The sequence below is a fragment of the Spinacia oleracea genome, chromosome 3 (genome assembly GCF_020520425.1).
Source record: "Spinacia oleracea cultivar Varoflay chromosome 3, BTI_SOV_V1, whole genome shotgun sequence".
Classification (NCBI taxonomy): domain Eukaryota; kingdom Viridiplantae; phylum Streptophyta; class Magnoliopsida; order Caryophyllales; family Amaranthaceae; genus Spinacia; species Spinacia oleracea.
Window position 1 is genome coordinate 47,247,828 of NC_079489.1, and position 15,151 is coordinate 47,262,978.

The following is a 15,151-nucleotide window of genomic DNA, read 5'->3' on the forward strand; positions in this document are numbered from 1 at the left end:
GCATTTGGGTGAATTGGAAACTTGGCTAACGGCGGACTAACGGCCCGTTATTAGTAAGGGTATGTTGGGTATTTGTACGAATTGTGAGGGGTATTTTATGAATTAATGAAACTTGATGGGCGTTTGGTGAATTATGGCAAAACTCGAGGGCATTTCATGAAATTTCCGTAAATTCATTTATTAAAAAAAATTTAACAAATTCCTTTGATTTTAAAAAATTACAAAAGTACTCGATTTTTAGTGTGAATAAATCAAAACAACATCTTCCTAGGTTGTTAGAGGATCTCACACATCGTCGGTAAGAGCTCCTCTTATTCACCTTAGACAGAAGATATTACGAGTGATAAATTCACACCAATCATTGTTTCATTGAAAATATAACTTTCTTTGGAAATAGATTTGTATGCTTCGAATGCGAAACTCTATCCTATATGCCCCTTAAATTCTACCCATACTCTCAAATCTATACTAATATATTAAAAAGTGTTGTGAAAAATATATATGTGTCACGTAATACTAGTGTAGATGATAACTCTCATTACCATCTTAACCAACCACCATTGTGTTTTATCTCTTCACCTTAATTTACAAATAAATGTTAACGTGAAGTCTAAAACAACTAAAATTTTATATGACATTTTATTTATTATGGACTATTTTTGATAATAAAATAATAATAACTAAAACATTAGGACAACCATGAAGGATCATGATGTCGTAGGTCTCATAAACATCAACTATAGAAACTCCCTAAATAGCTGCATATATATCTAATTTGGGGTTTATTAATTTGAAACACTTAGTTCCACTAGGAAACAAATTATACAAATTGTAAGATGATCTAATTGGAAAAATACTTGTCATGATAAATGACGTAGTGTGTCTTTATAGTTTATGAACTTAATGGATGTTTCTCACTATATGAAATACATGTATTTAGATCAAATATTGAGCTCAAGAAAAATCTAAAATTTTAACTATTCAATTGTAGCAACCGGGGAATCACCCAAGCCACACACTAGTTTATTTATCAAAATATGATACATATACGAAATGTCAAATGTGAGATCTATCTATAATTTACACTTCCAAGGGTAGTTGCATCAAACATTATGGACGATCACCAAATAACAAATATCAAACTCAAATAATGACTAATTCAGAGTAAGCCGCATCCATCCGTAGGCAAAAGGAACATATACTAACACAGTTGAATGGCTTTTTCTAATCACTCCAATTATCCTCATCTGCTGTTGGAATTTTTCCTTTCTCGCTCCTGTTATCCTGCTCAATTCCAACAAACAGTGTTAATACTTCCCCATTGATCCAAGCAGAGATTATTTTAATTGCATAGAATCCCGAAAAAGAGTTGTTATTCCAGTACAAGTATACAAGTAAACTGTAGCCAAACACAATAAGCTTTTTCATTTTGAGAGAGGGTTTCAAAAAATTACCAAATCATCAGGACATAATTCAGATGAAGACCAAACAAGAATCTGCCTATCATTTCCACCTGTGTACAACTCCTGAAACATACATGTTAGAATCACTGCTCTACTATATTAAAACACATCTAACCATTGTTTTGTCATGGTATATAAGATATGGCTAACAGCACAGAGGCTTAATTCAATTTATTCTTTTAGCCTAACTGCATTTTAGTATGCAGAAGGCATCACCATAAGGAATCATTTGAAAATTTATGAGAAATCAATGCCTTACCTGATCTTGTGCACTAAACCAGCAACAATTTACACTATCATAGTGTGCACGAAAAGTAAGAGACGTATTGCCTGACCAAAGATCGAATGCCTGAGGTTAAAAAATGGAAATCATAAGACTGCAAATTTTCCTCAATGAGAATGTGTATATTATGCACAACAGAAACATTACTTTCACAGATGTCATGCATGGAACAAACACAAGAGAAGAATCCTGAGCCACAGCCAATTGTATCCCTTTACTGTTTTGCAAGCGGACAGTTTCAAAATTCACTAGGGTGTTGCAGCCAGAATCAATATCCCACAATCTTAATCTTGAATCAGAACCTGAATTTTCAAATGACAAAAACATGTTACCTTTCAGACTAAACCATCTTAAAATTACCAGCTGATTTCTCTGAATCAATGACAAATTTACTTGCAGTACAACAAAAAGTATTTGACAAGTTGTTTCCCTGAATATCAGAATAAACTACCTGCACTAAGAAGGTACATCCCATCTTCAGTCGTTTTTAAACTAGTGACAGCACCATAGTGAGCAGTTGCATGATCTTGACTTGACATCATTCCAGGATGCCGCCTTTGCTTTGCAAGTCCTCCCTTAAGTTGAGAGGACATTCTAGACATACTAGAAAGCTTTGTGCCATTACCAGAAGAAAGTTTCTTCAGCTCCGCTCTATTTTTTGCTGATGAACTCGGCCCCGTTGGCTTAGATGTTGCTGCCTAGAGTGAACACAATTGTATTTAGAGTTCACTTGACTGGTAAAATGAATAACAGTGACATGTGATTTAAATTTACCATTAACAAAGAAATTCTGGGTTCTAACAAATACGAAAATAACATCCCATTTCCTCCATTTTGGACGCTGGCAATTTGGTGCCACAAAGCTATACCAGTGATGTATGTAGTTAAGAATGTCAAGAGGCAAGAGAATAAATCATGCTATTCAGAACTTAAACGCATAAGATCTGTATTGTCAGCCTTAGTTCGCTGGTTTACGTAACATCGTGAATCAATACTTCTCAACAAGCGTAGTTCCGCCTTCGGCACAATAATAAAAAAAACATAAGAACAATTGTCACCCATTGATCTTCAAAACGATGCCAAATAAGCTCCTTGTATCTCAATAAAAAGAATATTTAAAAGACCTATATCAACAGTTATAGGAGTATTTTTTTAATCAACAGGCAGACCTTTTCAGCAACTGAACGTTCTAACAATGGTTGTCGTCTGCCAAGTTGAGATTTGGCCTGATCCAAAACCCGAAAACACCCAGCACGTCTGATATCCCAATATCGTATGGCACCATCACAGCCTCCCGTCATTAAAACCCACTCACTTGATGTAGACCATTCACATGCCATCACACCATCTGCCATCACAGTATGATGGTTAAAAATAAGGTCTCTAAAACTGCATTAACTAATCATGTGCTGCCATGACATGTTGGAGGAATTAAATTGAGACTAATGAACACTGATGGAATCCAGTGTATTGAGACTATACAGAGTTAGCTAGCATAGCAAGCGAAGACAACCTGCACAGCAATTATAGCATAATGTTTAAACAAAGAAACTAAAAGATGCATGAATTCTTTCATGAGTTGTCTTCACAGTTCACAGGAACTAAAGGATTTGCAAATGTGATTAAAAAAAGAAAAAGAAAAAGTAAAACTCTGGAAGAACAGTCGCACATGTAAAAGCATCATCAAGCGATAAGAAATTTGTTTACCACTTGTATGGCAATTTATGTGGCTAAACATTATAGTAGTACTTTTACTAATCCCAAACTGGAAATAGATCTGCATCGGGGCAGACATAATATGATAATACTACTACAGAGAACACACCAATTTATCGATATTACTTCCCATCGAAAACACATCTGGGCAGCCATAATATTACTACAATATACACACCAATCTATCAATATTACTTCCCTCCGAAAACACATCTGGGCAGCCATATAAATTAGGCAGTATACTACTATACCGGGCCACATCAACTATTAATTTTACTTCCACCCCCTTTCCCCAATCATAAATTGCAATGCATGACACTCTTTGCTCAAGGAAATCAAAAACCAGCCATCCAACTATCCAAACCAGGGTTACCTGATTCGTCGTTCGCTTCGGTACGGGGTACGAGTTCGCGATTCGCAGGTTTGCTGGTTTTAGGTTCGCAAGAGGGGTTTGAAACTCTTTTTTTTCAGGATTTTTAAAACAAAATTATTCAAGATTTTATTTTAATACTCATACATTCATACTCAGATAACATGTTATTTCTTTCCCAAATAAAAGCCCCGACATATATTTTCTTCTCTTGTCTTCCCTGACCTTCAATGGCTATAACTAGGGTTTCGGATTCGGCATGACAATACCAACAATTTGGTCGCGAACCACAGCGAATTGGGTCGCTGGAGAACCTGATTCGGTACGGGCGAACCGGTTCGAGATTCGCAGGGGGTACCCGCGAATCTGGTAACACTGATCCAAACATCTAAAGAACATCCAGGTGACAGAAACACACCATTTCACTTGTAACTAATCCATCAAGATCAGCAACAATAAATGACTTTCGCTAGGTTGGATCACAAAGTTGACACTACCTTGTAAATAACCACCAATACTTTGATAGTCTTCTGTCTTTCTCAATAATATCAAGTTATCAACTAGAACAGATTATGGGAATGGTATACTCACATTTGGCCCTTATGTTATCAACATATTGTGCTTAATAATGTCGGATATACTTAAAATGTTCTAATTTAACAGCATACCACGATGGCCAGATAATGTATGAGCAAATGCTCCTGAAGCAATATCACAAAGACGAACTTGAACATCTTCAGTTCCAGACGCTATTAGCATATGGGATGTTGCAATAGGACTCATGGCCGTCTTGTAAACTTTTCCAGGCATCTTAAAATTCATAACCACCTATCAAATAACAGTCTAAATTAGTAATGATCAACTAACAGGTCGGAAGTAAAGTATACACTGGACAATCACCTGTGTTGTGTTTGTATCCCAAACATTAATGTGATGATCAAAGGAACCAGTGATGAACAGCCCAGTATCAATTGGATACCATGTGGCTGAGGATACTGCGTACTTGTGTCCTTGTTGGTGCTGTTTATCGATAACAAGCAGGCTCTTGTGCTTTGCAACGGAGCCTCCAACTTCATATTCTGATGCAACTTGAACATCAAAAACAGCAGCAGATGCATCTGAAGCAGCGGAAAGCAAATATCGCCCCTCTGTTAAATCAACCTGATTTTCTATCAAAACATGCGACACAAAGATCTCTCAATAAGGGAATATCTATACCCAAACTAAAACTTTTCTTGTGTAAGCTAAGGAAACTAACACGCCTCCATTTCATGATGTCACTCGAGTTTCCTTTCTGGATTATGTGCACAGATTATCAATTATCTTGTTCTTAATTTAAAAGTCAAGTGAATAAACATTGCAAAATGAAGGCTGGGCACAAAGAGATACATAATTTATAAAGGTATAGATCACGTGAAGTTTAAGTTTACTTTTTCCTTGCATTTTCTTCAATGTTGGCTAATAACTACAAAATGTAAAAAGAGATACACGAGAAACACTTTCCAAAACTAAAGGACACAAAAGACAACAAGACAATGCTATTAAAAAAAAACAAATGACACACTCCTTTAAGATTTGATAGATTTCAGACCAGCGATAAAATGTACCCAAAAGAGAAACGGATATGAATTTGCGGGAACAAATGAATACCATCAAGGACAATGAACTAATGAAATGAAGGATGGGTATACATATTAGAGGTATTCCAAAATTAACTTCAATGCAACATAGATTTTCAGCACTGGCCACTGGCAATGTGCTTCCCTTATTGCAATAGAATTACAAGCTACAATGTGAAAATGTGAAAATGTTATAATGATAACCATTCCAATTATTTGCTGGGTTTGTGGCAAAAAATTCTTACATGGCCCATTTTGGCAATTTATCAAGTATTTTAAAATACCATTAGTTACAATGTAATGATTTGTTTTACGTGTACAAGTCCACTAAGCATCTTGTAATGTGCACGTTTAGAGAGTTCACTTGAATTCTCTAGATTTCTTGATCCGGAGCAAAGCATAATGATTAAATGGCATTCAAACCTCAGATATATCAACATTTTAATGTCACTAAGGAATATTGTACTAGATATATTTCTAGTACTAATTGTTCTAGAGCATTATACAAGGATTTGGACTCATTTAGCCAACTTCGCTCATTACATATATGCATTTTTGGGCATTCATTAGAGTGACATACCAATGATCCACCAAGATGATCCGATCCTAAAATTTCTCTGTACAATGACTTAGAGAGATTACTAAGCTCGACCTAGGAGATCTTACATATCCATTTTTCCACCTCCAATGTTGGTTTATTCATATAATAGTGAGAGTCATTATTGTATTACTCACCCCTAATAATGTAAAAAAACTAGGTTTTGGGCTTGAGTTACTTATACATTTTTTTGCAATGATAACATAAAACATGTCATATCTTAGTGGTAAAGGCTTTATTGTTTAATCTGAAGATCGGGAATTCAAACCTTATGCAAACCATATTTGACTTTTTATTTTTGTATATGAAGATTACATGGACTGAAAGACTTATAAGCATAGCGCCACGTGTCACGTAAACTTTCTTAGAAACGTCTTTTAATACATAATAGTAATATAGATTTGCATAATTTCGCCTGTGAGTGTCTCTTATGCGGCATTCACTTGTGAGACTGTCGGTCCCAAGCCCGGTAAAGGAGGAAGGTTACGGAAGGTTGGTGGCGGTCAGCGTCAAACTAAGTCACATGAATCGAAAATGGAATATCGTGGGGCGTCCCCTTCCCAGCGACGCGCTACACCTCTTAAGCCCGAGTGTAGTGAAAAATATGTGAGGGTTGCTAGGTCGTCGCCCAGAAGCGGCGCACCACCCCTACACCGGGGGGTGGTGTCAAATATGCAAGGGTGCGCTACACTTCCTAGGCCCGGGTGTAGTGGAAAATATGCAAGGGTTGCTAGGTCATCGCCCGAAAGCGACGCGCCACCTGAGGGTGGTGTTAACTATCCAAGGTTTCACGGTAAGGGTAGAGGTAACGGTAAGGGTAGGGGTAAGGGTAAGGGTAAGGGTAGTAGGTTGCATTTTGGGACTTGGAACATTGGCTCTTTGACAGGGAGATCAGTCGAATTAGTAGAGGTTATGAGGAGGAGAATTAACATATTATGTTTGCAGGGGACCAAGTGGGTTGGAAACAAGGCAAGAGAAATAGCTCCATGGGGTTGTAAGCTTTGGTATTCGGGAAAAACTAGGGGTAGGTATCCTTATTGACCGAGAATATATTGATGATATAGTGGGCGTGCCTCGAAAGAGTGATCAAATTATGAATATTAAGCTTGTGATAAGGGATGAAGTTGTAACTATTGTGAGTGCCTATGCACCACATGTAGGAGTAGATGCTTCAACTAGACAAGAATTTTGGGACGATTTGGAAGAAGTGGTGCAACGCGTTCCTAGAAGTGAGAAATTGATCATTGGTAGTGATCTTAACGGACATGTAGGCTCGAGTCGTGATGGATTTGAAATCATTCATGGTGGTTTTGGGTATGGGGATTGGAATAAAGCGGAAAATGCTATTTTGGATTTTGCATAGGCATATGACTTGGGTATAATGAACACTTGGTTTGAGAAAAGACACTCTCACCTAGTAACCCATAGGAGTGGAGGTAATACGAGTCAGATCGACATTTTTTTAGTAAGGATTGCTTTGAGACAGTGCTACACCAATTGTAAGGTGATTCTAGGTGAGAGTACATCAAGCCAACATAGACTTGTGGTACTTGATTTTCTAGGTAGAAGTTGGATACGGAGGAGAAGACCACTAGTAGAGCCTAGGATCAAGTGGTGGAAACTTCAAGGGGAGCAACAACTAAAATTCGTAGAAAAGTTGGCAAGTGAAGGTATTTGGGCCGGTGATATGGATTTGGATATAGACTAGTTATGGACAAGAATGAAGCACACCATAAAGGGAGTGGCAAAAGAGGTCCTAGAGCAATCTAAAGGAATCATGCCACCAAGTAAGGACACATCTTGGTGGAACGAAGTTGTGCAACAAGCTATAAAGAGCAAACGAGAATGCTATAAAGAGTTTGAAAAATGTAGAAGTTATGAGAACTACGAGAAGTACAAGGAGGCTAAAAGGGAAGCAAAGAAGGCCGTAAGAGAGGCTAGAGCAAAGGTGAATCAGGGTCTTTACGCAAGATTGGATACAAAAGAAGAGGAAAAGGACATCTATAGACTTGCTCGAATGAGAGATAAAAAGACGCGAGACATCGGGAGGGTTAAATGTGTGAATGATGTTCATCAAAAAGTTTTGTTGTGAGATAAGGAGATCAAGGTAGATGGAGGTTTTTCTTTGATAACTTGTCGAACGGGGATCAAGGGCGCGATATTGGAGATACAAATATCCCCCGGATATGGTGAACCTAGACTTTATGCGAAGAATTCAAAAGAGAGAAGTCGAAATGGCATTGAAAAAGATGGGACGCGAGAGGGCCTTGGGGCCGATGGCATACCTATCGAAGTCTGGAGATGCTTGGGAGAGAGAGGGGCTGTATGCTTAACAACTCTTTTCAACAAGATTTGGGGAAGTAATAGGATGTCAATAGTGGAGGAAAAGTACTATCATCCCCTTGTACAAGAATAAGAGTGATGTCAAGGATTGTGCCAACTATGGAGGAATCAAACTAATGAGTCATACTATGAAACTTTGGAGAGGATTATTAAACAAAGATTAAGGAGAACTGTGAAGATTTCGGAGAACCAGCTTGGATTTATGCCTGGGAGATCGACTATGGATGCCATCCATCTTATAAGGCAACTAATGGAGAATTATCGAGATAAGAATAAGGATTTACATATGGTTTTCATTGATTTGGAGAAGGCGTATGATAAGGTACTAAGGGAAATTCTCTGGTGGGCGTTAAGTAGGAAAGGAATTCCGGGGAAACATTTTGATATCATCAAGAACATGTATGAGGGAGTTAACACGAGTTTGCGTACTAATGTTGGTAAGACCGAAAAATTTCCCATTACAATTGGAGTGCATCAAGGTTCCGCACTTAGCCCGTTTTTTTTTGCTATAGTCATGGACGGATTGACGAGATCAATTCAAGATGGTATAACCTGGTGCATGAGAGTGGAAAGTAAGTTGGAGTTATGGAGACAAACTTTGGAATCTCGGGGTTTTAGGCTGATTAGAACAAGACGGAATATATGGAGTGTAAGTTTAGTGGAGTCCAAGACAGAGAGACATAGGCGATTACCTTATATGGGAAAATTGTCCAACGTTCTGAAATTTTCTGTTATTTAGGATCTATTATCCAAAAGGATGGGGAATTGGATGGCGATGTGGCTTATAGAATCAAATCAGGTTGGTTAAAGTGGAAAAGTGTCACGGGGTTCCTGTGATCCAGGCATGCCCCAAAGATTGAAGGGGAAATTCTACCGCACCGCAATTCGACCGGCATTGTTATACGGCACGGAATGCGGACAGTGAAACATTGTCACGTGCATAAGATCAATGTGGCGGAGATGCGCATGTTACGTTGGATGTGTGGGCATACAAGAAATAATCGTTTGAGGAATGAGATTATTAGGAAAGTCGTTATTGCACCGATTGAGTTTAAGATGATGGAAATCGTTTAAGATGGTTTGGGCATGTAAGCAGAAGATCAAGTGATGCCCCGGTTAGGAGGTTAGAAGGGTGGCAAAGTGATAGAATTGCAAGGGGTAGGGGAAGACCTAAGAAAACTTGGGGGAAGGTGGTTGAGCACGATATGAGCCTACTTGGGATTGAGGAGAATATGGTGTTGGATAGGACAAAGTGGAGGGAAAGAATATACGTTGATGACTTCATTTGACTTGTACATCAATGTGCTTATTTTACTTATTTTATTCGGTTTTTTCATGAAATGCCCCTGAGGTTTCACTTAATGCACCAAATACACCTGCGTATTTCAAATCACATAATATACCCCTATCTTTTCATATTGTTCACCGGTTTACGGACATTAGTCCTCCGTTAACCTCAGTTTACGGACGTTAGTCCTCGTTAACCTCAGTTTACCATTTTACCCTTATTGGCGCAATTTACCTGTAACCCTTCACTGAACTTCAAAAAAAAAAAAAAATCTCATCTTCTGCTCTTTCTCTCTCCTCTCCCATGTTCTTCCTCCTTGAATTCTACTCAAACCCTAAAAAATCTGGGTAGATCTTCAGTTTTACTGCGGAATTTGTTGCGCGTTGTGAATGCGAGTTCGTGGGTGTTCTTTGATTTTTCCAGAATTTCAAATATTTCAAATGCGATTAGTGAAACCCAGAAAACAAAAATCAAAGTTTTGACCTAGAATTGGCTGGATTCCAGAAAATTCGGTTATTTGGAGAATTTTCAGATCAGAAAAACAGGGGAAGAGAGAGAAAATGGGGTAATTACAGATCTAGAGGCAGAATTAATGGGGGGGGGAATGGTGGAAGTTATAAAATCAAAAGAATTGACGTTGATTGCAATTTGGTGGTAAATCAACGACAATTGCTACCGCATAATTGAATTTGATTACGAACCCTAACTATCAACCGAAAGGTAAAACAATTCGACGGATGAGGAGAGAGACGCAGAGGAGCACCCAACGACAACATGGGGGTGGAGCTGCCACGGTCCGCAGTTTCTCTAGTATGTTTCCACAATGAAAATCCTCATGTGGTTTTACTAGTGGCAATGATTGATGTTCAAGAAATTGAAGTCAGCCTTTGGGGGCGAAGTTTTATAGATTTAAAGGTGGAACTCTGAAAGTCGCTTCGGTGAAGACTGCGACTTTCATGGGGTTCTCCTCTTGAGTAATGAATAAAGCATATAAGTATTCTTTTTCCAATACTTGCCAAGATCTTCGCCCTTTTATCAGGAGATATTATGTTGCATTTCGTGTTGTTTATGATCTTTGAAGGGTTTTGGATGACAAGAGTAAACTCAGTGCAAAGTCTTACGGTACTTTGTCACCCTTAAAATATCTCTAGATGTTGAATAATGGCCTTTTCCATGTGATTATAGATAGATTTATGGTTTACAATCAATGTATACTTCTAGGATTTTGGTGGCTAATAATATCTTTGAGTGGACCAAGTGGTCTAAGATTTTACGTTCTTTTCAAATTTCCGATTTAACATCCTCCCACATTTGGTCCCTAGGTTTAATAAAACTAGCTGTTAGATTCAATTCCTGCAATTTGGGTATTTGGTGCAAATAAGTTTACAAATAGGTATATATTGTGCAATAAGTTTATAAATAGGGGCGTTTGGTAAATTATAAACATGACTTAACGGAGGATAACGGAAGGTCAAATCAGGAAAGTAGGGGTATATTATGTGATTCAAAACAAGCGGGTGTATTTGGTGAATTTCTTTAAACCTCAGGGCATTTCATGAAAAAACAGTATTTTATTTATTTTAAACTTTATTTATTTTTACTATCCCTTATAATAGTTTTTATGTAATATATTTATATATATTTTCCTCTTATCTTACTTTCATTATTTCCACTTTCTTCCTCTTCCTTGTTATTCTTTTAACTTCCTGCTCCTTTCTGGTTTGATTGGTCATTGGTCACAATGACGATCTCTTAGGACGATTCATGTTAGCCAACCCCAAATCATTTTGGGACTAAGGCTTTGTTGTTGTTGTTGTAATAATATAGATTTGCATTCTCGTAGGAGGCATTTGGTATGGTATTTAGTAAAGTGAAAGAAAATGAACAAGGCTACTTCCCATTGTTATTGTTTGTTGTTGCATTTCAATTATTTCCTTTACCCTCTGTATTCCCCAAAGTCCCCAAAGTCTTTTACTCTGATTCCCCACACCCCCTATGGTATTTCTATTCTCTTTCCCACAACACCAATGTACCACCACGCCCCCTAACATTGCCCGACCACACCTCCCAACTACAACTACTCCACCATACCACCACCTTCGTCGGAACCTCCACACCAACGCCACCCCGACGACCTCCGCCATCGCTTCCCACCACCACAAAACCACCCCTTCAACAACCCGAACCACCATCCAACACCCCGAAATCACCCCTCCCGCCCACCCAAAACCACTCCCCTCTATAGATTTCTTGATATGGAAAAATAAAGTTATGATTATGTGGCATTCTAACCTCAAATGCATGAGCATTTTAATGTCATGAAGGAACACTATATACTCCCTCCGTCCAAATATACTCGTCATGCTTTCCTTATAGAGTCGTCCTAATTTACTTGCCCCGTTTCTATAAATGGCATGTTTTTACTCGTTTTATATAATTTCTCACTTAACCAAGGACCCACTTATATTCATACTTTCTAAAAAACATTAAAAAATTCAACCCATCCAATCCCCCTCAAAAAGGCTCGACACATTTTCCATTAACTATGTTAAAAAAATACCCTATATCAATTACCACCTAATTAAATACTAAGTCAATTACATTGCCTAAAACCCTGTGTTGGTCAAAGCGGGACGAGTATTTCGGGATGGAACCATGGAGGGAGTATTTCTAGTATCAAGTCTTTTGAGATATGCAAGGATATAGACTCATTTAGCCGACTCTGTTCATCTACATATATGAATTTGTGGGCATTCATTTGGAGTTATGTACCAATTTTCCACCAAGATGATTGGGGCCTCAAGTTCCTCCTACACAACACTATGTCTTTGAGAGAGATTACTACTTGACTCCACTTTGGAGATTATGGTTTGCTACTTGGCTGCTTTTAGAACTTTGGGATCGGATAATAGTGAGAGTTGTAATTGTGCAAGTCACCCTAATAATGTAGGTTTTCTACTCTCTTATTTTTCAAAAAGTGGGTAGATCTTCAATTGCTCGGTGCCTGGTAGTTTTTTTATTTACTAAAGGATTTTTCACACATTAATCGTGTGTCTATTTATGTTATTTTTCTTGTCATATTTCCATCTCCTTGTATTATTTTGAAACTCTGCCTCTCTACTTTCGCTACGCATTCACAACCCTGTCATTATTAACAAGAAAATTTGGAGAATAACTTCAAGTTTGGGAGTTTTGTGAATTGCTATGTTTTTTAAAAAAAAAATAACTACCTAATGGAGCCAAAGATTCATTTGTTCTTTTGGCTGTGGGATGTAATGGACTAAATCAAAATGGCTCTTAAAATCTCTTCGTTTCCTTTCCATGGAAGAAGAAGGTCGTCCCATTGTCGTCCCGTTATCGCTTTTGGGTCAATTGGAAACAATCTCTCTGCAATTGTAGGGGTAAGGTTGCATACACCCGACCCCCTACCCCGCTTCTTGCGGGAGCCTTTTTGAGGCAATGGGTAATGATAATGATGAGAAGTTTCGTTTGTTTGACTAACACTACAATTTGAAGTTTGGTGTTAATGTTAACCGTCGTGTATTTCTTCTATTCTTTTAAATAGTTGTGTTCATTTGTCGTTTTGTTCATTTATAGTAGGATCCACATATGGAAAACATTAATGACAAATGTTAAATGGTAGTGTTAGTCAAACAAACCAAAATTATAAGTAGTCATATTTAATATTTGTTTTTTTTCAAAGGTAGCAATTCACAAAACCTAACTTAAAGGATGCTACTACATGTACACCTAGTGTACAAGGCATCTTGTACACTATGCTTTTCTATTGGTTAAAATGGCATATTTATTGTCTTTCATTCTCATTTTTTAGTGGGTTTGATGATGTTAAAATGGCAAAGTAATGGTGGTGTACAAGAGAATCTTATACACTAGGTGTATATGTAATGGTGGTGTACAAGAAAATCTTATACATTAGGTGTACATGTAGCCTTTTCCTAACTTAAAGGTACTGTTTCACCAAATTCACCGTTAACAACAATAACCATAGACATTTAATTCTGAACTTTTACGTTTTCAAACTCTGAACATTTACGTTTTCAATGCAATGCTTATGAATTTTTTTAAAAAACATAGCTTGGTTTAACTGTAAAATTAACACCCTAATAAAGTAACCATCTTTAATACAGATATTCAGTTTAAATACCACGAAAATAAATATAAAAAAAACCCTATAATTTAACCACACCTATAATTCAACACAAAAAAAGAAAGTAATCCTAATGAACAAGGTCTAGTTCAGCAAATTACATTTCGAATTACCAAAAAAAATGCAGAAAGTTGAGTAAATATTTGAAATAAATTCATAAAAAAGACAGAAATTGAGGGAGAAAGAGAGGGACCTGGAGAGAGTTAATGGCGCCGCGATGAGGAGAAACGAATTCTTTGAAGTTAGAAAGATGGAGAGAAGAAATGCGACGAGATCGAAGGCGACGGGAGAAAGAATTAGGGCGTAATTTACCCTCTTCTCTGCTCGTAATATCTTTCCACAACATTTTCGGCGCATCTTCCACCTTCAATTTACGCCTGAATTTCCCCCGATTATCCGCCTCTTTTTTTATTCAAATAAATATTTGGTCGATTTGTGTTAGGTTTGGTAGCAAAAATTGGTGAATTAGACTGTAAATTTTTAGCTAGACTACGATACACGACTCCTGAAATAAAGATCAGAGACTAATGAGAAACCAGCGAGTATGTTCGGCGTCACGCAGTCTGTTTGGACATTCTACGAGGAAACTTGGGTAAAAGTAAGAAAATACTCCATCCGTCCCTTAATACTCGCATCGTTTTCCTTTTCGGGCCGTCCCTTAATACTTGCACCGCTTCTATAAATGGAAAATTATACCAATATTATATTATTTCTCACACTTACATACTAACCCCACCTACACCCTTATTCTCTACAAAAAAATCATTCAAAAATTCACACCCCACTCACCACTCTCCACCTCTTACACATTTCCCACTAACTATATTAAAAAAATACCCACTATCAACTAACACCCATTAAATTAATAAGTCAATTTAAATGTCTTAAACTCCGCACCGGTCAAACCGGTGCGAGTATTAAGGGACGGAGGGAGTAGTAAAATGAAATGGAAATCAATTAGGCTCCCGGTTGGTATCGATTTTTGTTTTTAATTTTTTATTTTTTACAAAACTAAAAGTCAAAATATGAAAATCACTAAAAGGTTTTTTTAGTTTTTTGTTATCATTTTTCAAAATTAACATGATTGCTATAAGTATAACTAACTTTTAGTTCATGATTCATTCGAAATCATATGACTTTCAAAATTAAAAAAACCAAAAACTGGAAACCTAGAGTGATACCGAACGAGTCCTAACTTATACTCCCTCCGTCCCATAATTATCTTCCTGTTAAAGTACACGGATTTTAAGAAAAGTGGAATATAGTACATGAAAAAGTGGAATAAAGTACAAATGATGATTGA

At 37.3% G+C, this 15,151-nt stretch overlaps 1 protein-coding gene across 4 annotated transcripts; it reads right to left on the reverse strand.

Annotated features, from left to right (window-relative positions):
* Nucleotides 1-948: 948 nt before the first annotated feature.
* On the reverse strand, nucleotides 949-14,419 carry LOC110786183 (WD repeat-containing protein ATCSA-1). 4 transcript variants are annotated; one of them, XM_021990717.2, is made up of 9 exons: nucleotides 14,042-14,418; nucleotides 4,733-4,993; nucleotides 4,501-4,660; nucleotides 2,916-3,094; nucleotides 2,198-2,444; nucleotides 1,894-2,048; nucleotides 1,723-1,812; nucleotides 1,455-1,513; nucleotides 949-1,284 (listed from the first exon to the last, which is right to left on the reverse strand). In XM_021990717.2, exons 1-9 carry the CDS (start codon nucleotides 14,192-14,194, stop codon nucleotides 1,155-1,157), a joined length of 1,434 nt encoding a protein of 477 aa, XP_021846409.1. In that variant the 5' UTR covers nucleotides 14,195-14,418; the 3' UTR covers nucleotides 949-1,154. The 4 variants fall into 4 exon arrangements, 2 of the variants coding, with proteins under 2 accessions (XP_021846409.1, XP_021846410.1); XM_021990718.2 differs by having other exon boundaries at nucleotides 1,455-1,526; nucleotides 14,042-14,417; XR_008930434.1 differs by having other exon boundaries at nucleotides 1,206-1,284; nucleotides 1,723-1,793; nucleotides 14,042-14,419.
* Nucleotides 14,420-15,151: the final 732 nt, after the last annotated feature.

Bases quoted from the DNA above. Each gene is read 5' to 3' on its own strand.
- LOC110786183 (XM_021990717.2), bottom strand. From the start codon at position 14,194: ATGTTGTGGAAAGATATTACGAGCAGAGAAGAGGGTAAATTACGCCCT. The intron at 2,445-2,915 runs GTCTGCCTGTTG...TGTTCACTCTAG, and splicing joins AACGTTCAGTTGCTGAAAAG to GCAGCAACATCTAAGCCAAC. The intron at 1,514-1,722 runs GTAAGGCATTGA...AGTTGTACACAG, and splicing joins GGTTTAGTGCACAAGATCAG to GTGGAAATGATAGGCAGATT.